At 39.9% G+C, this 24,340-nt stretch overlaps 1 protein-coding gene across 1 annotated transcript in view; it reads left to right on the top strand.

Moving 5' to 3' along the window:
• Positions 1–11,944, top strand: part of LOC309712310 (integrin alpha-M-like) — a 32,458-nt gene extending 20,514 nt beyond the window's left edge. Inside the window, exons 16-30 of the mRNA XM_082543021.1 lie at positions 227–369; positions 478–629; positions 751–876; positions 4,053–4,126; positions 9,691–9,832; positions 9,912–10,010; positions 10,104–10,183; positions 10,268–10,354; positions 10,441–10,510; positions 10,605–10,700; positions 10,810–10,890; positions 11,014–11,124; positions 11,273–11,386; positions 11,466–11,576; positions 11,762–11,944. Of these exons, the coding sequence (XP_082399147.1) occupies positions 227–369; positions 478–629; positions 751–876; positions 4,053–4,126; positions 9,691–9,832; positions 9,912–10,010; positions 10,104–10,183; positions 10,268–10,354; positions 10,441–10,510; positions 10,605–10,700; positions 10,810–10,890; positions 11,014–11,124; positions 11,273–11,386; positions 11,466–11,576; positions 11,762–11,860 (1,585 nt within the window). The 3' untranslated portion in view covers positions 11,861–11,944. The remainder of the gene's footprint in view (positions 1–226; positions 370–477; positions 630–750; positions 877–4,052; positions 4,127–9,690; positions 9,833–9,911; positions 10,011–10,103; positions 10,184–10,267; positions 10,355–10,440; positions 10,511–10,604; positions 10,701–10,809; positions 10,891–11,013; positions 11,125–11,272; positions 11,387–11,465; positions 11,577–11,761) is intronic.
• The last annotated feature ends 12,396 nt before the right edge of the window (positions 11,945–24,340 follow it).

The raw sequence follows: 24,340 nt of genomic DNA on the forward strand, positions 1-24,340 counted from the left end.
AGTGCTTTGGGTGCCTTGAAAAGCGCTATATAAATCCAATTCATTATTATCATCTATCATTTAAAAGATTTCAGGACTATTAGGTGTTAAATGTCTCAAAATGTTTGAGCTGTAGTTGTTCATATGAAATGTTAGGGCAAAGGAAAGATTAGATTGAAGTCTTGTTACTAATTCAGGTCAGAACAAAAAGTCAAATCTTGTTCACATGTGTTTTCCTACTTTCTAGATCAAGACCCATAGTAATGGTTGAAGCTGGGGTGTCATTCAGCCCAATCCAAATCCCTACTCAGAATCTAGACTGCTCAAAACCACTGCAGAACACAGCTGAAATTTGCTTTACCATGAGCAGAGTGTCTACAGTCAACACAGGTTCATCATTCTTGGTTTTTCTGAACTACAAAGCCACTGCCCAGCAATTTAATGTTTTCTAAACGTATGTAAATTGCAGCATTGAAATCAAACACTGATTTATTCCAGCTCAAGCAAGGATTAATTACACTTTAACACTGGATGCCACTCGCAAACCTCCAAGCAACCGGGCATATGTTGGTGGGAAACGAGAGCAGTCAGGATCACTTACTGTGGACTTAATAAGAAAAAAATGCTCAACTGTGAAGTTCCTTGTTGAGGTAAAACCAAATAACAACATCAGAAAGTTCACCTTGGTGTAACAATATATTTTGATTTCCATTTTGTTTTTAAGAGTCATCCAACACTGAATCTAAACTCAGCACTCATCTCTTCTTGCAGGCCTGTCCAGAAGATGCTCTCAATTCACTTTCCAATGAGCTCAAATTCAAGTTTGATGGTTTGCCCTCAAACACAAATCTCAGACCAAGCCTTGCCCAGCAGGCTCAAACAGCAACCATTCATCCTGTAAGTAATCTTTATAGGTACTTTATTAACCAGATATCTGAGGGCAGTCTTTATAAAATTATTTTCCTCAATTGTGTTTTTTATTGGCATACACTTGAAGAATACCTTCTGGAGAGATTCAATTGAAGTACTGGAAGTACATGCATCAACATCCCTGCAGTGGAATCCCACTGCAATAAATGCAAGCTGCTTTCCAGAATATTATTAGGAACTTTATTCCCAGTACCAACATCAGGCACAGCTACATATTTGGGGTCATTACTCAAAAAAAGTTGCATATTAGAAATTAATCGTTAGTAATCCAATATGCTACAAAATTACTAAAGTAGTTTATTACACTGATCATTACATTATTTTCTTGTTACTCCATGAAATGACCCAAAATGCATTGTCTCATAATTATAAGTAAATAATATAAATCTTAGGCTACAGTCTGACACGCCAATGCAATCCCTATCCCAATGAGAAAACACATATGATCTTTCCTTTAGTGTTTACATATAAACACAAGAGATTTTGAAATGGTTGCAACATTGATTCTCCTTTATAAACATTAATGGATAGAAATGGAGGCTTCAAGCTCGACTGCTAATCACTTCCTTTCTTACCTGATTGGGCTATGCTCAGCTTTAACGTTCCTCTGTTGGCTAGTTTTTTTTGCTAGCATGCTGTCTGCGAAGATGCTTCCAATAATCCAATTAGTGTTAGCTGTGCAAACAGCTGCTGTTTCTGTCCTGGATGCAGTTTGCATTTTACCATTGCAGTCTCCTCTCCTCTCTTTCTACTGTAGATCACTCAACTATTTCCCTCCTCCCGCACACAAAGTGAAATGAGCTAATTTTAGCACAAGTGCGCAGGAAGAAAACCAATTTTCTTTGATATTTTCTGTCCAACCAACCAGCAAATAACTAAAGAAAACTTTGCAACACTAGTAACAATATAATTGTAATTGAAGTTTAATTACTGAATTCAGTACCGTAACACATTACATTACTGCATTACTGAAAAATAGAAGGCTACTTTTTACTTTATCTTACACCCGGCATTAAGATAAGATAAGATAAGATAAGATAACCTTTATTAGTCCCACACGTGGGAAATTTGTTTTGTCACAGCAGGAAGTGGACAGTGCAAAAGTTATGACGCAAAAATTAGAATACAATAAGAATAAATACAGTACACAGCTGTACAGAATAGAATAAAATAATATACTATATACAGTAGAATAAAATAGAATAAAAATATACAATAAGATAAAAATAGAATACGAATGCTATATACAACTGAGTAAAAATACAACGATGCCAGAAAAGATTATTGCACTTAGTGTTATTGCACATGTGTGGATGTGTGTGTTTGTTCAGTTAAAGTCTTTGTTGTGGAGTCTGACAGCAGTGGGGAGGAAAGACCTGCGAAATCTCTCCGTCCCACACCGTGGGTGCCGCAGTCTCCCACTGAAGGAGCTGCTCAGTGCTGTCACAGTCTGCTGCATGGGGTGGGAGACGTTGTCCAACAGGGATGACAGCTTAGCCGCCATTCTCCTGTCACTCACCACCTCCACTGGGTCCAGAGGGCATCCTAGAACAGAGCTGGCCCTTCGGATCACCCTGTTCAGTCTCTTCCTGTTCCCAGCAGAGATGCTGCCGCCCCAGCAGACCACACCATAAAAGATAGCAGAAGCCACCACAGAGTCATAGAAGGTCTTCAGGAGTGGGCCCTCCACCCCAAATGACCTGAGTCTCCGCAGGAGGTACAGCCTGCTCTGCCCTTTCCTGTAGAGGGCGTCTGAGTTATGAGTCCAGTCCAGTCTGTTGTTCAGATGAACACCAAGGTACCTGTAGCTGTCCACAGCCTCAATGTCCATACCCTGGATGTTCAGTGGTTGCAGTGGAGAATGCTTGTGCCTGCGGAAGTCTACCACCAGCTCCTTGGTTTTACTGGCGTTGATCTGGAGGTAGTTCAGCTGGCACCAGTCCACAAAGTCTTGAGTCAGTCCTCTGTACTCCTTGTCGTCCCCATCAGTGATGAGGCCGACTATTGCAGAGTCATCAGAGAACTTCTGCAGGAAGCACTGGGTGGAATTGTGGGAGAAGTCTGCAGTGTAGATGGTGAAGAGGAACGGAGCCAGAACCGTTCCCTGTGGGGCCCCCGTACTGCAGACGACCCTGTCCGACACACAGCCCTGAGTCCTCACATACTGTGGTCGGTCGGTGAGGTAGTCCAAAATCCAGGTAGTGAGGTGATGGTCCACTCCAGAGTTCTCCAGCTTGTCCTTCAGAACCGAGGGAAGAATAGTGTTGAAGGCACTGGAGAAATCAAAGAACATGATTCTCACAGTGCTTCCAGCGGTCTCCAGGTGAGCGAGGGAACGATGTAGGAGGTGAATGACGGCATCATCCGCTCCAATGCCAGGCTGGTAGGCAAACTGAAGTGGGTCCAGTGATGAGCTTGTTAGGCGCCGAAGCTGAGCCAGGACCAACCGCTCCAGGGTCTTCATCAGGTGGGATGTCAGAGCCACCGGCCTGTAGCTGTTGAGGTCCTTGGGGCGTGAAGTCTTTGGCACTGGTACAACACAGGAGGTTTTCCAGAGCTGTGGGACTCTTCCCAACCTCAGGCTCAGGTTGAAGAGGTGCTCCATCACCCCACACAGTTGGTCCGCGCAGGACCTGACGACCCTCGAGCTGATGCCATCTGGACCCGCTGCCTTCTTGCCATTAATCCTCCTCAGTTCCCTCCTAACCTGGGTGGTTGAGAGAGACAGGCTGGAGCCTTGTGTTGAGTGTGTATTGGATGCTGTTGTTGGGGGTGGGGGGGAGTGAGCAGGGTGAATAGAGGAGGTGTGAAGTGTCTGAGGTGGAACAGCAGCAGTGGGGGTGGGTGAGTCTGCAGCCGATGTTGCAGACTGCCTCATGGCTGAATCAAATCTGTTGAAGAAATGATTCAGTTCATTTGCCCATCTCACATCCCTCCCAGGCAGAGAGTTCTGCTGTTTGTGGCCCGAGATGGTTCTGAGGCCTCTCCAGACTTCACCAACGTTGTTTTGTTGAAGCTGGTTCTCCATCTTCAATTGGGTAGAACACACAAATTGTTTGCTGGATTCATCTGTAAAACGTTTACATTTATTCTGTGAATAATGTGTAATATAAATGTTTTTGACATCACACTCTCTTCCACAGTTAGGGTTTGAGATCAACTGTGGAACTGACAACAAATGTGTTGATAACCTGAAAGTGGATTTCAACTTCACCAGGTGAGGCAGAATTACAAAACTTTGTTTAGCTTTGCTTGTGTTTTTAGTCACTTGCTAGGTTTCATAACATGTAACATGTATTTCATAAATTGTACATTCGAAAGACACTTAAAACTTCAATTTTGAAGCACATAGATATTTTGGGACAGTTTGGTATTTAGTCTCCATCATTTTATCCTAATAAAAGAGACAACAATGATAACACACACACACACACACAATGGTGGTAGTATGTGATTGAGAGATTACCACGACATATTAAGATTAAAGAAACAAACCCAACAATGGCAGGGAATATTTATTTCAAAATTATACCAATCCCCAAGAAGGCATTGAGGTTCACTAAACCTTAGACACTGTCATGAATACTGGACCCAGAAGCAGACTCAGCACAAATTTAGCAGCGAACTATATACATTTTATTTCTTTTGTGAGAAAACAATAGCAAACTCTGAAAGTGAAAGTTAAACTCAGGCCTGAGGAAACAGGAGCAAATATGGAGGTGAGTGGGGAGAGAAGCTGTGATTGGGACCGTGGGAAACCTGAAACAGAAGAGGAAACAATTACTTAGCTGCAGGGAAGCAGAGGAGAGACAGCAAAACAGGATAATGATGCTGCGTGCTTACTGTCCGAGCCAGACTACGGAGCTCGAAGGGGGAAAACGTTTGTGAGAGAATCTAGAGGGATGAAGTTACAGAGACTGTTATCCAGCGTGCAGGGCAGGCAGGTAGGACCACTGAGAGTGGCTGAACGGAGCAGCAGGCCGTACTGGTTGATGTAGTCCTCCTGTGATTGCCTGTGGATGGAATTCAAGTGCGATGCTGGTGGCCCCGCCCAAGGGTATAACCGAAGAGCCATCCAGAAACATCCAGCACAATGCTCCCACAAACCATGACAGACAGAAACATAGCTCAAATCATTGAGATGTTGGTTTATTGACAGTTATTAAAGAAACAAGAAATCAGTGAAAGGCAACGAGCAAGGCTGGGTATACTTGTATGACCGTGGTTTGGTTTTCCCAGCTAGATTAGAGGGTTGCTTTCCTACGCCATTGGGTTTGAAAACACATCTGACTGTCAGTGTACCCAGCTTTCTTGAAGTCCCTGTATGGGGTGGTTCAAGATGCCTCTCCTGGGGACTAACCAACTAATGCTGAAGGGTATGCTCCAAGGGACCACACTCTTCATCCCTCCTCCACGAAGGTGGAAAGTAGAGCTCATCTATTAGTTGAACTGTGGATCCAGGAAAAAAAATGCAGTTGTTCTCATAATCATGGAACACCGGACCAGCTCTTGACCCAAGTGAGGTTGTGTGAAAGTGTAATGGGACCAATGGGTCCAACCTGTCTACATATGCTTTGGAGAACTATTAGAGAAGGCATTGATGCGTATCCCTTGGGGAATCTTATGGGGGTTTGGTTTGGCTGCTACTGTTACAGGCCATTCAGTCCCTGCACAACCATAAGAGTAGTATGCCAGACCGTTTCCTGGTGAGCATTGAGCTCTTCTAGGACTGTCGTTTGCTACCAATTCTGTTCACAACTTTTATGACCTCATCAGGTGATGACCTCCAGTGTACACTATGGTGGTTTGCAGTTGAGTGTGAAGTAGATGAAATGAGAATCAACATCAGAAGTCTGAGACCATAGGCCTCAGCTGAAACAGTGGGGGTGTGCTCACTTTGTGTTAGGGGCAAGTAATAGGAGAGTGGAGAGGGATATTGACAGGCGGATTGACATGGCAACTGCAGTGATGTGGATGCTGTACTGGTCTGTTGTAGCAAAAAAATCTATTTCCCACCCATCACCTATGGCTGTGAGGTCTGGGAATTGCCCAAAAGAATACGGCAGAAATTAGCTTTCTCCAAAAGAGAATGACTTCTGCAGAGTCATTTGAGAGGATATCAGAGTAGAGCTGCTACTCCTCTCTACTGAAATGAACCAGTTGAGGTGGGTCAGCATCTGACTAAGACACCTAGAGACATCCATTCTGATTACTAGAGATTACTAGAGAGCGCTTATTTGACCTGGGAATGCTTTGATGTCCCACTGGATGAGCTAAAGGAGCTGGCTGCGAGAAAGAACTCAGGGCATTTCTGCCTAGACAGAGGCCTCCATGATCCACACCTGGATAAGAGTCCGAAAATCAATGGATGGTAATTAGGGGTTTTGATAATCGATTTATTGATTTAAAATCGATTCTGGCTTTGATAATGTGATATCGATTCATTAAAATCCTGAATCGATTTTTTAATATAAATTTATTTTGCCCAAAACGCCAGAATCTCAGGTTAAACCTCACAAAATTTCGACAACCACCAAACAGCTAAACAGTAAATGAGAGCAGGTACATGGATTCTGCACAAAGACGTAAACACAAAGCGCGGACCCGCCGACAGATCAAAAGCAGCGAGATGTCGCTTTTCTCACAAAACGGCATGGGCAGGGTTGGGGCTGAAAGCCGACAGCTCACCGATTCTGATCCGTCGGCGGGTCCGCGCTTTTTTGTTTACGCCCTTTTTGCGCTGATTCTGAAGATGCAGGTTTAATCACTCACCAAACAATATTGACTGAACCAGCAGAGAAAGAAGATCCAAACTACACTTCACATAAACATCGTCATGAATTCACTCTTACTTTTGCTGTTTTGCTTCCACCACGATAAAATCACACTTCATGCACAGCTCTCTCACTCCCCCCCCCTCTCTCTGTACTCCAAGAACAGTTTCCCATCTAAATCTCTGTTTTCTGCATTATTCGCTTGCTTGTTACGCACAAGTCTACCGTTGTTTACAGCGCTGTCGGCCACTGTTTTTGTTCCTTTTAGTTACTTCCGAAAAGAAAACCTAATTTCTGCCGTTCAACAGGCTACTGAACAAATTTAAACTTTTACAATTATGCAAAATGGAAAACGCTCAGCAGTGTCTCTAATAAAACCGCTTTAACTTCAGAGGTAATGTTCATATGTTGATTAATGGTTTTCTTTCGTTTTTGATGTACTGCAGAATATTTGTATAAAATCCCAGGCCAGGAAAATCACCTTCATGTTTTTCTGTGTTTTATCTTCAGCTACTTTGACACAAAGGCATCTGCTGTGATGCTCACACCTTTGATAAAGTCTTGCGAGTGTCAGCTTTCTTATTATAGATACAAAAATATGTAAATGTTCTGATCTGAATTATAATATTTCTGACTGTCTGAGGCAAAATTTCCCATATTCAAATTTAATTGAATCGAATCATGGATCAAATCGATTCGGGACCTTGTGAATCGGAATCGAATCGATTCTAGTAATCAGTGACGATACCCAGCCCTAACGGTAATACCTTTTTTCATAATGCATCATCAGTTATTTTTTGTGTTTTATGATCACCAGCAAATGACAGCAAATTAAAATAATATAGGGAGCTTCCTGACTGCCAATATTGATGCATGATGGCGCCGGTGTGTGTGGCTTGCCGTCTGTCTCTGTCAATTTTGTTTTGTACAATTTGTGCCACCCAAATCAACTCGCAACTGGTATATGAACGCCAAAAACTTTTTGATCTTCAATGTTTTCTGACTAATCAGCAAGGACAAACAACAGGGTATCCACCATCCCTGGCTGATGTTCCTGCTTACCTGCTACGTGGAGCACTTCCTCCTGCTCCGACGCATCGTAAACGTGCCGGTCGGCTAGTGAAGCTTAAAGCCTGCCTTACTTTTTTTGTAGCGGCTGCTCCAGTGGATTATAGTCTGTTCCATCACATCTCAAGGCGTCTCCTGGAGCATGTTGCCCCTTGTCTGGTTCCTGTCGTAAGCTCGGGTGCATGTGAGCCTGCTCGCCAATGTTTTTTACGTCTTGGGCGTCGTGGAATAAACTTTGTGAATTTGCAGTCATTAACTTGGGCTTCACAGAAAACTTCTTCCCAGACTCCAGTTCCAACGAGGATGGCTTTAATAAATGCCCGGTCCATAGCAAGTAAAACGTTTGTCATAAACGATTTATTTTCTTCAAATGGTTTGAATCTCCTTTTTGTGACTGAGACATGGATGAAAATTGGTGAGTCTAGCTTCATTTCTGTGTTTTCTGATCGCAAACCTGTTTTATATGACATTTCTCTTGTGCATGAGTTTAAAGCTCGCGCTCCACCCAGGCGCTGCCGAATCTTTAATTCTTCCACTGCTGCGCTCTTCTCCTCAACTTTTATAGAAAAAAATGCTTTTATTGACCCTGAAATTAGTTTAGGACTTAGTCTGGATGAGCTGCTATTGCAGTTCCAAGAAACCTGTACTGAAACCCTAAACATTATGGCCCCACTAAAAGTTGAAAAGTGTTAAAGTTGAAAATTTTGAGTCCACCTCAGCCCCCCTTTCGTGTGGGGTGCCCCAGGGCTCAATCCTTGGCCCTCTTCTTTTTTCATTATACCTGCTCCCTTTCGGGTCTATTTATAGAAAACATGAAATATCCTTTCACTGTTACGCAGACGACTGCCAAATTTATTTGCCTTTAGCACCAAATCGCCCAGGCTCCATCCAAATCCTTTTAAACTGCCTTGAAGATGTCAAAGCTTGGATGGCTCTGAACTTTTTGAGTTTCAATGAGAGTAAAACAGAGGTGATTGTATTTAGACCTAATAATATTTCATGCAACCCGCTTGTAAATTATGGTTGGCTAGGGTCTTATATCAAGCAGCATGTGACAAACTTGGGAGTCATTATGGACTCAGATTTTAAATAGAACAAACATATTAATTCAGTGTTGCAAAAAAGCTTTTTCCAGCTGAGGCAAATAGCAAAGCTGAAGCCAGTTTTGTCAAGACGTGACACGGAGAAGGTAATACATGCCTTTATTTCAACACAGCTTGACTATTGCAATGCACTTTATGTTGGAGTCAGCCAAGGGTCTCTTGCTTGTCTTCAGCTCGTTCAAAATGCTGCTGCCCACCTCTTAACTGGTACCCACAGGCATGATCATGTAACACCTATCCTGTCTTCTCTTCACTGGCTTCCTGTTCATCACAGAATTAATTTCAAAGTCCTAACACTGGTTTATAAATGCCTTAATGGTCTTGCTCCCCCATACCTTTCCGAGTTACTTCAGCCATATATTCTTTCACGGACCCTCAGATCAGCTGACCAGCTGCTGTTGGTTGTCCCAAAATCAAGGCTCAAATGCAGAGGAAAGCGAGCCTTTTCAATTATGGCACCAAAACTTTGGAATACGCTGCCTTTAAATATTAGACAGGCATTTTTGTTTCCTGTTTTTAAAGCGCTTTTGAAAACACATCTTTTTTCGATAGCGTTCAGACTGGCGTGAGTTGATATTTGTATGCGTTGTGTTGACATTGATAGTTTGTGTTTTATTATGTTTTATGTAAGTGTCAGTGGTTTTATCTTGTGTTTTACACTGTGTTTTTGTACAGCACTTTGGACAAACCTTTTGTTTTTAAATGTGCTATATAAATAAATTGGATTTGGATTTGAATATTAATATGTTAGTATTCAACACAAAGCTATACTATATTTAGCCTCCTACAACTTCAGCATCACAGTGCAGTCTTGCTTTATTCTTGTCCTCTGTCAGATCCTTAGAGGTTAAAGTGGGCATCGATGAGCTTTTGAATGTCACAGTCTCAGTGGAGAACAGAGGGGAAAACTCCTACAACAGCCGTGTTATTCTCACGTATCCAGCTGGACTCTCTTACAGGAAGTTCACCATTCAGCAGGTAATGTGTCAGGATCAAGTTCATCATTGATTTGCTGCTCTCCCAGTGCATCCAGCAGTCATTTTCTTTTCTAATAAAGGGAAGAATTGAGTGCAATTCCTTGGACAGTGAAGCTGGTTTATCCCGTGGAAGGACAGACTGTACTATTGACAAGCCAATTTTCAAGAGCAGAACTAAGGTTTGTTATTGTGGTATGATTTTGTCTGTTAACTTCTACACAGTTTAACAAAATGAGCAATCACTCTGATCTCTCTTCTTCAATTCAATCAAGGCTTTCTTCATTGTCTCATATGGTATCGAAACAAACACTCAACTAGAGAGGAAGATCTTTATCACTGCTAATGCCACCAGGTACTGTTCATTTAGTAGAGGTCCTTCTCATTTAAGCAATAACCCCACAGACACAGTACAAATCATTTCACTTCTGTCTTTCAGTGGAAATCAGGAGAACGCTACAACCAGTGAAATCTACAAAAATAAATGGATTGATGTGAAATACAGCATTTTCATGACATTTGAAAAGTATGTGTTGTTCTGTTCATTATAAGATGAATTACACATTTTGTTTTACACAGTATGTATTTAATGTTTAACATGTATCTGTTTAGCTCCTTCAGTTACAGCAATTTCACTTTTGGGATGGATAATTTGCAGATACCAGTCCAACAATCAATCAAGGTAAAATGTAATAAAATATAATAAATATGACTGTGTGAATTAGACTTAACCATAATAGTGTTTGACTGCTTTTTCTTTACTCCCCATGTTTTAGGTTACAAATGATATCAGAGCGTTTAATTTCACTGTGGTGATCAAGGTTCCAGTGAAGCTTGGTGAAAAAGAGATTTGGGTATTGAGCAGCCTACAGGTAATATATGTGTCAGAAGATCTAAAAATGGGTCAGATTTAGCTGTGTGATGGGTGAATGAGGTAAAAACAGGACCAATCACCCTGACGCTATTTTAAATGTATTTCAGATTGTAGACTGTCAGACAGAAAATGATGAAGAACCAAGTGTCAAAGATTTTGTTCCACAGATACAAAAGGATAAAGTGGTGGTAAGTATCCGTCTGTACTTTTGCTACCTACCTGTTAAAACTGAACCATGGTACTGATTCAAAACACAACATTGTACTGAATACAAGATTTGTTTCATTCAGTCTTCTTTAAATCACCCACAGGACTGCTCTGTAGCCATGTGCAGAGTGTTCAAGTGCAACACCTTCATGGGAAGACTGCAGAGTAGGACATACGAAATCTCTGGCAATCTCAGTTCAGGATGGATAGAGCAGGTAATTAAAGAATAGTTTTTTAAAATTGTTTCATTAATACTTTTCCTGAGTATGTATGAGTACCTTCATTAAATCTTCAGATATAACCATTTTACAGTTAAATCAAATAATACCTAATTTAGGCTTAACTCGTTTCATTTTTTCTAAGATTGGACTTCAATCTGCCAAATTCCTCTTGACCAGTACAGCCACTGTGGATTATGACCAAAGCCAGTACATCTACTTTTCAACAGTGTCTAACAACAATCCTCCTGTTCGCAAGGTGATTTAGCATTACTTTCTCTCGTTTGAGTTACACAAGAGCTTGAATATCATCCACATTCTGTTACCTTATCTCTCAGATTATAGTCGAGGTAGAAGTGTATCCTCAGACAAATTTCACCAAAGAGATTATAGGAGGATCCCTGGGAGGGTTGGCTTTTCTGGCTTTACTCACTGCTGGCCTGTATAAGGTGAAAGACTCTTCTTACACTTTTTCAACTCATCACACAGCTGTGAAAGGTTTTTAGAGAGTATGTCTAATTTTTTAAACAAAGTTCAAGAGTTTATATTTACTCATGTAGTTATTTGCTTTAATTTTGAATGTAAGTCTAATGAATGATCTCTGCACTTTCATTTTTTCCCCTTGCACTCCTAGGCTGGGTTTTTCAAGAGTAAATATTCACAGATGATGAATGAAAATGCAGAGACCGATCTGGAACCGGGAACTGATGGAAATGAATCCCAAACAGAATAACAAAGCTCATATTTGTTGTTGTACATTTACTGTAAAGTTAAAACAAAAATTAAACAAGTAAGGAAATTTGTGTTTGGTTGATTATCCCTTTGTTGTAACAGTTCTTGTTAAAAAAAATCTTATAGTGTGGGAAAGCATTTTTATAGCTGGAACGGTCTGCTGGTGTCTGCTCCAAGCAGGCCACATTTGAGTGATCTGGATAGAGCTTTAGTGCTTTAGGGCAACCTCAAACTAGTTTTCCGCATAACTAAGCTACATCAATATTTTGAGTGAGCCCCAGTACCATCTCCAATTCTAAGGCCAAGTTCCGTATAATGGGGGATGTCAGAGACTGGCTGCAAAGAAGAAAACATCACAAGAAGACAGTTTTCTCGCCTTGCCAGCACTTAGGAACTGTAGACAGTCATCTACACCTCTGCACTCAAGGTTTGCAGGACAGCATGATCAATGGCTCCCGACACAGACAATCTGGAAGGGATTGCACACAGCTAGTCTCATGGGGCTACCAGGAAGCCTACCATGCCTGCACTTAACTATCAGCCCTGTTTGCACTGGTATCTGCAACATGTGCACTAGAATCAAAATGTGGAGGGACGTAGTTTTCAGCAATGAGTCCAAATTCTGCCTACACCAGTTGGATCTTAGGATCAAAGTATGGAAAAGATTTTGACAACGCTATGAGAACTCTGTGCTGATTGCTGGTGGAGGCAGTGTGATAGCATGGTGAAGCATCTCCCTCACTGGAAGAAGCAGTGCTTGTCATCACTGGAAGCCATTTCAGTGCAGAGAAATATCAAGATGAGATTCTGCAACCAGTGGCAGTCCCATATCTCCAAAGACTGGACCAAACTCTAGCCTCAAGAAGACAATCCTCGCCTCTACAGAGTGGGTACTTTCAACATTTGGGAGCGGAAAGGATGTAGTAGCCTACCTTGAGACTCCAAGGTAAACTTTACACAGACAGAACACACAGCAAAATAAGGGTAGATCACAACACCGACAAACTGAAACACAGGGCTTAAATACATAGAGGGAGCAATCAGGGAATAGGAGTAACAGGAGGGAAACACAGCTGGGGCAAATCAGGCCTAACGAAACAGGGGAAGCAAAACCAGATACATTAACATAAGACATGGACCTTCAAAATAAAACAGGAAACATAACACAGACTGAACTTACAGACGCAGACTCACAGGCAGGCACTACAACAGAGGGAACAGAGACGTGGGACCAGGGCAGACACAGACACTGACTGGACACGGGGATATAGCAGACAGGGGAGACAGCAGCTAAGGATTACACACAGACATAAACCATAAAAAAGAACTCTAACAAAGAAACCAAAGACTAGAAATGATAAATAATATAATAAACTCAAAACCCTGGGTCAACGACCCAGGCATCCTAACACTGATATGCACTTACGAGGACATTATACTGCTACTGTTCTATCGAAATTTTATATGAATATCCTCATATATGGCTCTCATTTTTCTTAGAAACAAAGATTAGGTAAAAAAAAAAAATCTGTCAATTCTTTGTTTTTACTTTCATCAGGTCCCAATCAGCCCAAATATCAAAGAGAAATTAAAAATGCATGCTGTGGAAGAGTTTGGGTCTTAGGAGGATAAAACACAAATTTCCATACTTTTTTGTATTAAGAATATATGAAAGACCTGCCTGATATTTTAAGGAATGAATATGGTGTGCAGCAGTGTCCATGCTACCACATTTGATTCTTTAAGCCAGGGGTGTCGAACTCCAGGCCTCGAGGGCCGGTGTCCTGCAGGTTTTAGATATCACCCTGTTTCAACACACCTGAATCAAATGATTAGTTCATTACCAGGGTTGTGGAGAACTTTAAGACATGTTGAAGAGGTAATTTAGCCATTTAAATCAGCTGTGTTGGACCAAGGACACATCAAAAACATGCAGGACACCGGCCCCTAAGGCCTGGAGTTCAACACCTGTGCTTTAAGCAAACAAAAGATCACTCATTTCCTATAACCTATAACTTCTTCAAGACCGAATAATTGTTGAAATTAAACCATCTGAGCAGACAAAAAGTTTGGATACTCAAATAAAATGGACAATAATTAAATGTAGTGACCTACCTGAGCAGATGGAGTGAATTTTTGGCAAAGTCCTGCCATGCATTATGGTAGGAAGTGTCTTTTCCAAGTGACCCTATGTTTTTTGAAGAATCTTACGGCTCAATGAAAGTTTCCATGTTTGAATGTATGCAAACACTATATGTTAATCATGTAAACTGTATTTAATGGTTCCATTCAATTCAATTTTATTTATGTAGCACCAAGTCACAACAACAGTCAATTTAGATCAGGGTGCTCTATATTGTAAACTTAATAAAAAACCTTCCATGCCATCATGTAGACTACTGCAAAATGTATGAAAATCAACATATATACTGAAAAGTACTAAAAAAAAAGCTATTTTTGTTAAACTGAAGAAGGTGACTTGATTCATTCATGCTGCTTTAGGTCATGCTACCTGGGTTGTTTGCCCATTGTCTTTGTGTTTTTTGACTCTTGGACCTTGCTTTTTATTGTGGTGATTTATTTTTCTTAGTCTTTATTTCATATTATTTAGTTTCCTTGTGCTTTCTAGTTTGTGAATTTCTAGTTCTTAGTTACTTGTTTATTTAGTCTGTTCCCTTTTTGTGTCTGTCACTGTGTGTCCTCCCCAGCATCTCCTGTGTTAGTTATTTGTGCCTGTCTTGTCTCTATGTTTAGCTGTCCGTTTCCTCAGTCATATCTCCGTGTGTCTGTCAGGTTTCTCTCGCCCTCTCTGTCCCTCGCTCTCTGTCTGTTTCCTGTTTTATCGTGATAATCTCTTGTCTTGGTTGTGTTAGCTTTTCTTGTTGTTTTGAGTTTGTTCTCCAGCTTCAGCAGTGAAGCTGTTTGAGTTCAGTGTCTGCATTTTGGAGCCTCTCTCTGCCTGCCACACACCTTCACATGACAGACTGGTGAAAAGATGTGCAATTTTTCAGCTTACTGTTGTGAATTTGTAACAAAAAAATATTTTTTTTTCTTCAGTGTTTATTATTTGCAGTACTGTATGTGAGCAGAATTATATGCCATTTTTTTGCATATGATATTATTTCACTTTTAAAAAGAATAAAAACACAATGATAAGATGACAGCAGTATAATGTATTGAACATACACATTCTTGTATAATTAGCTTTTTAGAATAAAGATTATATATATTATATATAGGAAAAATAATGCAGCTTTATTATTATAAATGTAAAGTGCTTCGAAATTGCTAATATAGTTTCTTCAGTTTTAACGGATTATAAACAGCTCTATTAATACATCAATGTGGAGGCTTATTAAGAGTGTTAATATCTCAGTCACTTTCACATTTCAGTGCAATGATGAATTACATCAAATGCCCACAATAACAATTACTGACTAAGAAGAGCAAGAATTATGAAATAAAAATAGTTTGTGGAGGTAGATAAGTATGTGTTATCTACAATAATAGCACACATGTTTAAACACACACATGCATGCATACACACACGTACACATGCATGTGTGTAAGGAATTCAGCGCAGTATTGAAATGATGTTGAAATAAAGCATTAATTAAGCATAAACTCTTAAAATATTGTAGAGCAGCGGTCCCCAACCTTTTTTGCACCATGGACCGGTTTATTTCTGACAATATTTTCATGGACCGGCCTTTAAAGTGTCTCGAATAAATACAACAAAATAAAACCAGTACCAATTTATTAATAAAACACGGGAAAAGACCCAGGGAAACCAAGTTAACAATAAAAAAGATTTTAAAAGATGACAAAAGCAGATCAAAAACCCTAAAAAAAACCCCATAAATTTCACACTCGAGACTCAACTCTCGCAGCCCGGTTCTTCACTTTGTGATCTAATTAAAGTTAATGTGTGAAAGAAGATAACTTAAAGGTGGCTATGCATCCGATACAAGTTAGGGACTGAGTTGTAAATAATAGAAAAATAAATTATCCATAAATGATGAATGGAGTTGATGAATGTCTGTAAAACAGAAGACGCACAGCAAATTTGTTGCATATGAGTAAATGTGAATAAGGAGTAACTGTCACCTCCAAAGCATTGTAGTGGTAAGGTGAGATTGGATTTAAGTTTTTCAGTCTGGGTTAAGATTGGAGAAGGTTGGCTACTACTTGCGAATATCTAAACAAGGTCCTGAGTTGTGGTGGGTATGACCCATGGCACCACGACAGCAAGGGAACCCTTTTAGCTGTTATAACATAAAGGAACTTAAATAAAATTATGGTGTTTTGTGAATCACAAAGTGGTTATAATTCCAGGGACATGTTTACTGTCTACTTTTGGCATACCACACACACTGAAGCTCTGGTGGCTTGTTGAGTTTTGTGGGGTTTGTTGTAGTGGTGTATAACTTCTAAATGTGGTCAGTTTCTTTTTCTGTTTTGATGATCTTTAGACCGATTGTTTACTTCAGTATGTAAGTTCCTGTCAGGCTTTTTGTAGGTTGCTATTTGAGTTTAGCTCTTAAGTGTTTCTTGCATAATAGTTTATTTATTCAGTCCTTGTCTCCGTGTTCAGTGTTTTCCTGTTGTTACTTCCTGTTTTATTTTCTGAGTACCCTGTCTCACAAAATAAAACAGGAAGTTTTGTTATACTTAGTAGAGTTTTACTTCCTCCCAGTTCTTGTCTTGTTTCCACTGTTCCTCCTCACCTCTTGTGTGTACTCAAAGCCTCAGTTTGCGTGTGTTTTTTTATTGGGTCATACTGTATTCCTGCATTCCTCCTAGTTTGCTTTTCCTCCAGTGCCTTTCCTATTTTATTTATTTGCATTCAAGATCTTTTTACCTGCCATAATAAAGACCCACTTTTTTGTCTCCTCTTTTCCTGAATATTATGATAGAAACTTACAAATATGTTTAAACACATGAATTCTCTTCAGTCACTTTTCACTTAACATCCTCAGCACAAACTAAGCAGAGAAGCCCCTGCAGCTGACTGACTGGAAACAGTCAGGTCTACCATCCTTCACTATGAGACTGTCAGGGTAGTTAGGGGAAAATTACCATGTCTACATGTGTCTGTATCTACGGAAGATGATTAAGGCCAAAAATCGAATTTTGATTCAGATGATTTCTTTTTTCAAATCTTTTTTCAAATCTTTCAAATCCGGGCATTGTCTGTAATGTTAGGTTTTAGTCATCATCCTCGTACTTCAGGCTTAAAATGTTCAGGGTAATTTATATTATGCCTTGTTTTACTTTTTTTTTAAATGATGAGTCTTTGCATTGTTAAAACTCGATCAACCACAGAGCGTAGCATTTTATTACATTTCTATCTCTTAGATATCACATTAAGAACACAAACACACACACACACACACACACACACAGAGTGAAAGAGGAATACTTAAAAAAAAAAACTGACATGAAACCTTCACCTCGGATGTGGGTTGACAAAAGTGCTACATTTTTATCAGTGCACTTGCAAAAGGAGTGACTTCCTGAAAACCAGTTGTAGTTTGCAAAGATGTGATGAAGCTTCAAATAAACTAGAGTTAGCTGGTTAGTCATGTGGCAGCCAGGCAGGGTTCAGAAATTATTTTAAGGTGCACAAAGAATTACTGAATAACTTGTTTTGTAATCCTTAACTGGATAATACATTGAGTGAGCTATGGCAACATTTGTAAAGTACACGATTTTCCTTTTGGCTGCGTTTGCACATTATGTACCACAACAGAACATCTACTTTGAGTTCTCTTTTTAAACCACAGACATGAAGAAGCCATATAAGGCCTGTTATACTGAACCCATCCTGCTGAAGACGTTTTTCTTAACCCTTACGAGACCCGTTTGGGTCCCTTTTTTCACGAGGGTCTCGTAAGGGTTAATAAAGGAACAAATTTGCAGTCACCTATATAGAGTAGAATAGAATAGAATAACCCTTTATTGTCACACTGTACATGTACAACAAATTGTTGTACTCTGTGGTCTTTCAAGCTCCTTGGTGTTGCTGAGTATTGATATGCACACTGATGCTACATACTAAAGAAGAGGTGTCACATCAGTACACACATCACTTCAGCAACACAACAGATACTTGTGTCTGTGAAGGTTCTCAGTCATCCAGGTCATCGTAGAACAGATACTTGTGTTTAAAAACTCTCGTAAAAGTTTTTTTATTCAATCAAAAGTAAAACAAGTAAGTAACTATGAAATGTACTCAAAGCACAAATTATAAAGTAACTCTATGGATATTGCTTGGACATTTTGCAATTTTTGTGCAATTCTAATGGAATCTCTTATTACAATAATAAAATTACAGACTCTTCTTCATGATAAATTCTAATAAGTGTACACAAGCAGAGAAAAATAACAATAATTTAAAAATAAATCTATTTGCTGTTGCCTACATTACAGATGGGTTACTGTTGGAGCTAAATTTGATGTGTGTCATCTGGTAAGCTGTGAAAAAGGTGCATGCAGCAGTGTCACTTGTGAACCAGGGTCAGAAATTCATGGAATTAGAGCGAGTAGAAAGCCAAACAATTTTATTTTTTTTGTAGTTTTTGTTACCAGAGGTCACTTTGTGGATGAATTGTGTTTTTATCATTCAGTTGTTTACTCATCTTTCGCAGTTTTGAAAATCTAGATGACAACGTGTTCAAAGTATTGGAGAATCACAGTTTTTTTTTACCAAAACAAGTTTTAAATGACTTCACTTCCCTCCTGTGAACTGTTTGGTGGTTCGTTATCCACTGCAGTAGTAGTCTGCACACCAACACAGAAAAATGAGTTGAGGTCAGCAGGGGTGTGAACACTAAGACTGGTCGTTGTGGTGCAGTGTGGGGAAAAGAATAGTCTTAGAAACAAGTCAAGATAATTTCTCTTGTGAACTCCAGTAGATTTATTTATTTATTACTCTGTTTATTAATTTTCTTTGCTTGTATTTACAGGCTATGATTAGCTGATTGTGCTGCTGCTCTTTGTAGATTTAGCCAAATGAATTCAAAAAGATAAAAGCAGATGTTATATTTCAACTCCTACACGGTATAAAGCTTGCATGAAGGTGGAAGTGAGTGAATCATCAGCTAAATTTAAATGTGTGTCTGTTACTTGTTACACTGACCTTCTTCACCTCAGCTGCTCTTTAACAGCCTGAATTCTATAGAAGTGTAGGTTACATGAACTTAGTCATTTTGGTAATGAAAAAGGTAAGTAAACATATCACAGAGAAGATTTTGCCGACTTTGAGAAGTACTGTACCCCTCATCTCTCTTTGAAACTAATAAGGGGTCATTCATCAGTTTGCACAGTTTATTTTAAAGCATGACCCTACTCGAACATTGTAAAACAAATAGAAATATGTTGAGGTCTTCGCGTGTGGTGAGTTCACTGATCGACATCTCCGGCTACAGAAAATATCTCTCCTATACATTTCATGCTTTGTTTCTGCAGTTTAATACAGATATTATATTTTTGTATATTTATAAATGTGGCTACATTTATCTGAGAGTCTACTATGTGTGTATGTGTCACGGCTGTGGTGAAGGACGTGTGGGGTGGTGAGAGAAGGACCCAAGTGCAGGCACTGACTTTACTGCGAGTGAGCTTTATTTACAGTGGGTGAGATACAAAGAGAAGCAGAATATGGCTAAACTAAACTAAACAAAGACCTAAACTGGGAGGCAATTACAGAAACTAATACAAAGGAACCAAAAACCTCAGTGGAGTGTTGACCAGGGGACAGAAAAGCCTGAGACAAGGAACATGGAGAAATGACATAGATGAAATGCAGACGAACACACAGAGGAAGACAGAACTTAAATATTAAACAGAGGGATAACATGGGAATAAGACATAGGAGGAAAGCAGGGTCTGGAGATATCAAACATGACGAGACCAAGGGGAAGCAAAACTGAAAACATTAACAAAGAACAGGGGGCTATCAAAGTAAAACAGGAAACGTAAGACAGGCGCAGAGACATAGACTTCACACTGAAACAAGGAGACATGGCTGACAGGGGAGAAAGAGGGAACACGGATCACCGGAAGAGCACAGAAACCAAGAGATTAGAAATTCTAAATAATAATAAAGGCAACACTGGGTGACCGACCCAGAACCAAGATAGTATATTTGTAATTATGTATAGCATGTATGAACGTGTGCACTAACACACTGAGCAGAAGCACAGCAATACAAGCAATTAAAAAAAATTTAATGGAAAGAATTGAACAGAACAGAATTTAATCGTCAAAGTTGGTTGCCCGCCCAAATCATATAGTCTGCTGCTGACACCTCTTATTTCTCTCCTTTCTAACATCTTTCTCCATCTCTGACTGAAGTTATCTCACATGTTTTTCTCTTCCCGTTAAATGCAGCAGCTGTAGCTTTAGCCAGCTGAGCAGTGTCACTGTTCAGGAAACCGCACAGAAAGTTTGTGTGATTACTGATGTTTATTGGGCTGTTTTCAAAGTTACATCTGCCACTTAAACAAAAGCTAAGCCCTAGATATGCCAGCTAGATATAAAAGCACCACAACCACAACTTCCTGACGCTTTTACCCTGTAGAGCTGTGTTAATAACCAATGTTGTAAATAATGCGTAAATGTTTTTGGCTTCTTTTTTCTCTATAATAATAATTAATGATGAATACATCATTAGTGTATCCATCATCAGTGCTTCATTCCTAAAAATAAGTTTGATTTTTGAAACTGAAATGATTTTCAAATCAGTTTTAAGCAACAATATCTGCCATAAAGAGTGGAAAACCAAAAGCAACAAGATTGAAAAAGTAAGAAGTAGAAACTACATTTGTGTTAAAATATAGGGAGTAAAAGTAACTGAAACTACAGATACCTGAAAATTCTGCTTGAGTACAGTAATGAAGGATTCGCACTTTGTTACTTTGATTGATTGATGCTGCAATCTACCTGAGTCCATTTGTTTATGATGACAATGTACCTGTCTTCTGATGGCTGCTTCCAGCAGGATGACGCACCATATCACCAAGTCCATAAAATTTTAAAATTACTCCTGGAACATGAAAACGAGTTCACTGTAGTTAAACGACTGAAATCAGACACAGGACATGATCCTGAGGCATCCTCCTGATAGGAGATGCCCAGAACACATTGCCAAGGAGGCATTCAGAATGCAACCTCATTCTCAGGCCTCCTTTCAATATGGAGACCATATCTCTAAGGGAGAGTCTAGACACCCTGTAGAGGAAGCTCTTTTTCTCTGTATGTATCGGGGATCTCAAACTTTCAGTCACTACCCACTGCTTGTGGCCATAGTTGATATCAAAAATGCAGATGCTTTTGTGGTCGGCTCTCTCTTCATCTAACAAACTGGTACAGCATCCGCATTATTGCAAATGTTGTACCAACCAGTCTGTTAGTTTCTAGCAAAGATGACAAGATTCTTATAGAACTGCAGCAGGTGCAGCAATTCCTTCCTGACTCGGAGTGGGCACTCCACTTGTTTCTGACTGAGAACTACAGCCTCGTACTTTGGAGCTGTTAAATCTCACTGTGCTTCACATTGAGCTGAAAGCTATCCAGGAGGGCTCTGCCTGAAGAAACCTGATGAATCACATCGTCCATAAAAAGCAGAGAGGTGACCCTGAGGCTGCAAATCCAGTAGCACCTGGCAGAATCCCATGTACACTTTAATATCCTTGACAGGATAAAGAGCTGGCCCAGTGCACCAGGAGGATAATCACACTGTATCTCATAGACCCGAGGTTTGTCTCACAGAGGGAGTCAACATCTTCAGTCCGCTGGTGTAGAGGGTTGTTAACCAAGGCAACCCCACAACATCTACAACCTTGAGAAACTCAGGGCAAAAATCATCCACCACATGAAGACATACCTCACTTACCTCGACTTACTTCGCCCACAGTGATTGGTCATTCACCTCACTTCCTGTATCGGAGGTGTGTGAGTGGGTTTAAGGGGGTGATAATGCCCTTCACGTCACTACATGCCCACTGTATACAGTGTGAACAGGAGACCATCTTGTATCAGTCAGTCTCTGTTTATCAAAATCAGGTTAACCATCAGGCTTAGCAAAGGTTGCACATTCACAGAGTCGGGCTTTAGTGCACACGGCGTTCGTTTCAGTTTCTCTCATTCAAATAGCTTATGAAAGAAAACAAACATTTGAAAAGATGTGAAATGTTGCACCTTGGATATGTTAACACTGGTGGGAAGTTGGCGCAAATGAGGATGACTTCATGTAGAACCAGAGACAGCTGGTTATTCCTCTACCATTTAGGTGAGGTTTTAGAAATTCATTATTTTTAGATACTCAAAGTAGTGCTGAAAAGTGTTGGGTGTAATGCGTTACTAAGTAACGCGTTACTGTAATTAAATTACTTTTCCACTGAAAAAGTAGAGTAACTGATTACTGTTCATTTTTAGGGATTTTAATTACAGTTACTTTCAATGTACTTACTTTCACTGTAAAATAATTAAACTCGCTGAATATCATTATTTAATTTCAATAATTTGTCTTCTAAACGTAGAAGTAAACTCTGCCGCTTTAACATCGCTGTGGTGCAGCTGCACGTCATTTCGCGCCAGTTTACTGCATAGTCGTATTCTAAAGTGGAAGATATCGGACTCGGCTGAAGCGTGTGGCTGTTTTATGAAATGGACATATTCCCGTCTCTTCACGTTTCTGAAACAAGCAGACAAGAATATTACAGTAATATGTAAAAACTATCGGCCGCTGTTAATAGCACGAATAATTTACTGAAGCGCCTGACATGAGAGCATAGACGATGACTTCTGAGTGATCCTTGTTCATCATCCATGGATAACACCGCGGCAACTCCTGCTAAGCAGGCAAAACGTGATTTTACTTCAGCAGCACAGAAAGCATCTGAAGGTGAGCTTAAAAAAATGATTGCAGGCTACATTGTGGAAGAGATGCTACCGCTGCGTACTGTAGAGCAGTGGTCCCCAACCCCCGGGCCACGGCCCGGTAACCGGTCCGTGAGTCATTTGGAACCAGAGAGTGACACTCGGGTGTGAAATGTATGGTTTTCAGGGTTTTTATCGGTTTTTAGCGTTATATTGTTATCGTTTTTTTTTTCGTTAACTCGGTTTTCCTGGGTCTTTTCACGTGTGTTATGAATAAATCTTCTTTTTTTCGGTACCAGTACTAGTTTTATTTTGTTGTATTTATCCGCGACACCTTAAAGGCCGGTCCGTGAAAATATTGTCGGACACAAACCGGTCCGTGGCGCAAAAAAGGTTGGGGACCGCTGCTGTAGAGTCTCCGTCTGTAAAAAAATGTATTTATTATTTAAAGAGTTTAATTTCTATTGTTTGTCCACTCAAGGTTTATAGGGATTTTAAGAAGTATTTAGTTAAATTACTTATTGAGTAATTAAGTTACTTTTCAGACACAGTAATTAGATAAGTATTTTAAATACAATATTGATTAAGTAATTAGTAATTAGTAATTAAATACTTTTTTAAAGTAACTTACCTGACACTGGTGCTGAACATAAAATTGTAATTTAAAATTGCTTCACTTTTGGTTATGTGTGCACATCAGTGAGATGGGGGTAAATGGTAAATGGCCTGTATTTGTATAGCACTTTACTTAGTCCCTAAGGACCCCAAAGTGCTTTACACTACATTCAGTCATTCACACACTGGTGATGGCAGCTACATTGTAGCCACAGCTGCCCTGGGGCGCACTGACAGAGGCAAGGCTGCCGGACTCTGGCGCCACCGGGTCCTCTGACCACCACCAGTAGGCAACGGGTGAAGTGTCTTGCCCAAGGACACAACGACCGAGACTGTCAGAGCCGGGACTCAAACCGGCAACCTTCGAACTACAAGACAAACTGCCAACTGCCAGAGTACATATTTAATCCAGGCCTGGAGACCAGCTCATGCTTCTTGCAAAAGTGGCACATTAGCAAATTTTCTCACAGATAGTATGAAACAGTTCAGAGGAAGTCAGATGAAAAGGAGAAATGGACTTTTTATTTTTAGATTCTTTTTTTTCAAGAAGAAGGTTTTCTAAACCATGCTTTGGTGAGTTGGACAGACACTTCAATTTAAATGTTTTTTTACATTTTCACCACAGTACTATGAAAAGAAGTTGACACTGTAATCTCAATAAACATTTTTTTAACCAACACTTTTAGTTTCACATCAGCAAAGAGGAACAGATATGAGAGAGTTTTTATTTTGCTATTTCTTATTTTAAATAATATTCAAAATTACACTAATTTGATCTTGTTACCCTGAAACTAATAAACTTTCTAGTCTGTTTACTGTGAGTTTTATTATTATTTATTTGAAATTAAGAGGTTAATTCACATTAAACCATTCCACCACAGTGTGGTGTAGCATCAAACAGACAGTCAGTGTTGCTCCTCCTACTTAAGAGTTCCTCTAAATGAACCTCTTACATTGGAGCAACTGTCTCATGATTTCTGCA

Source organism: Aulonocara stuartgranti (assembly GCF_965226115.1).
Source record: "Aulonocara stuartgranti genome assembly, chromosome: 8".
NCBI classification, from domain to species: domain Eukaryota; kingdom Metazoa; phylum Chordata; class Actinopteri; order Cichliformes; family Cichlidae; genus Aulonocara; species Aulonocara stuartgranti.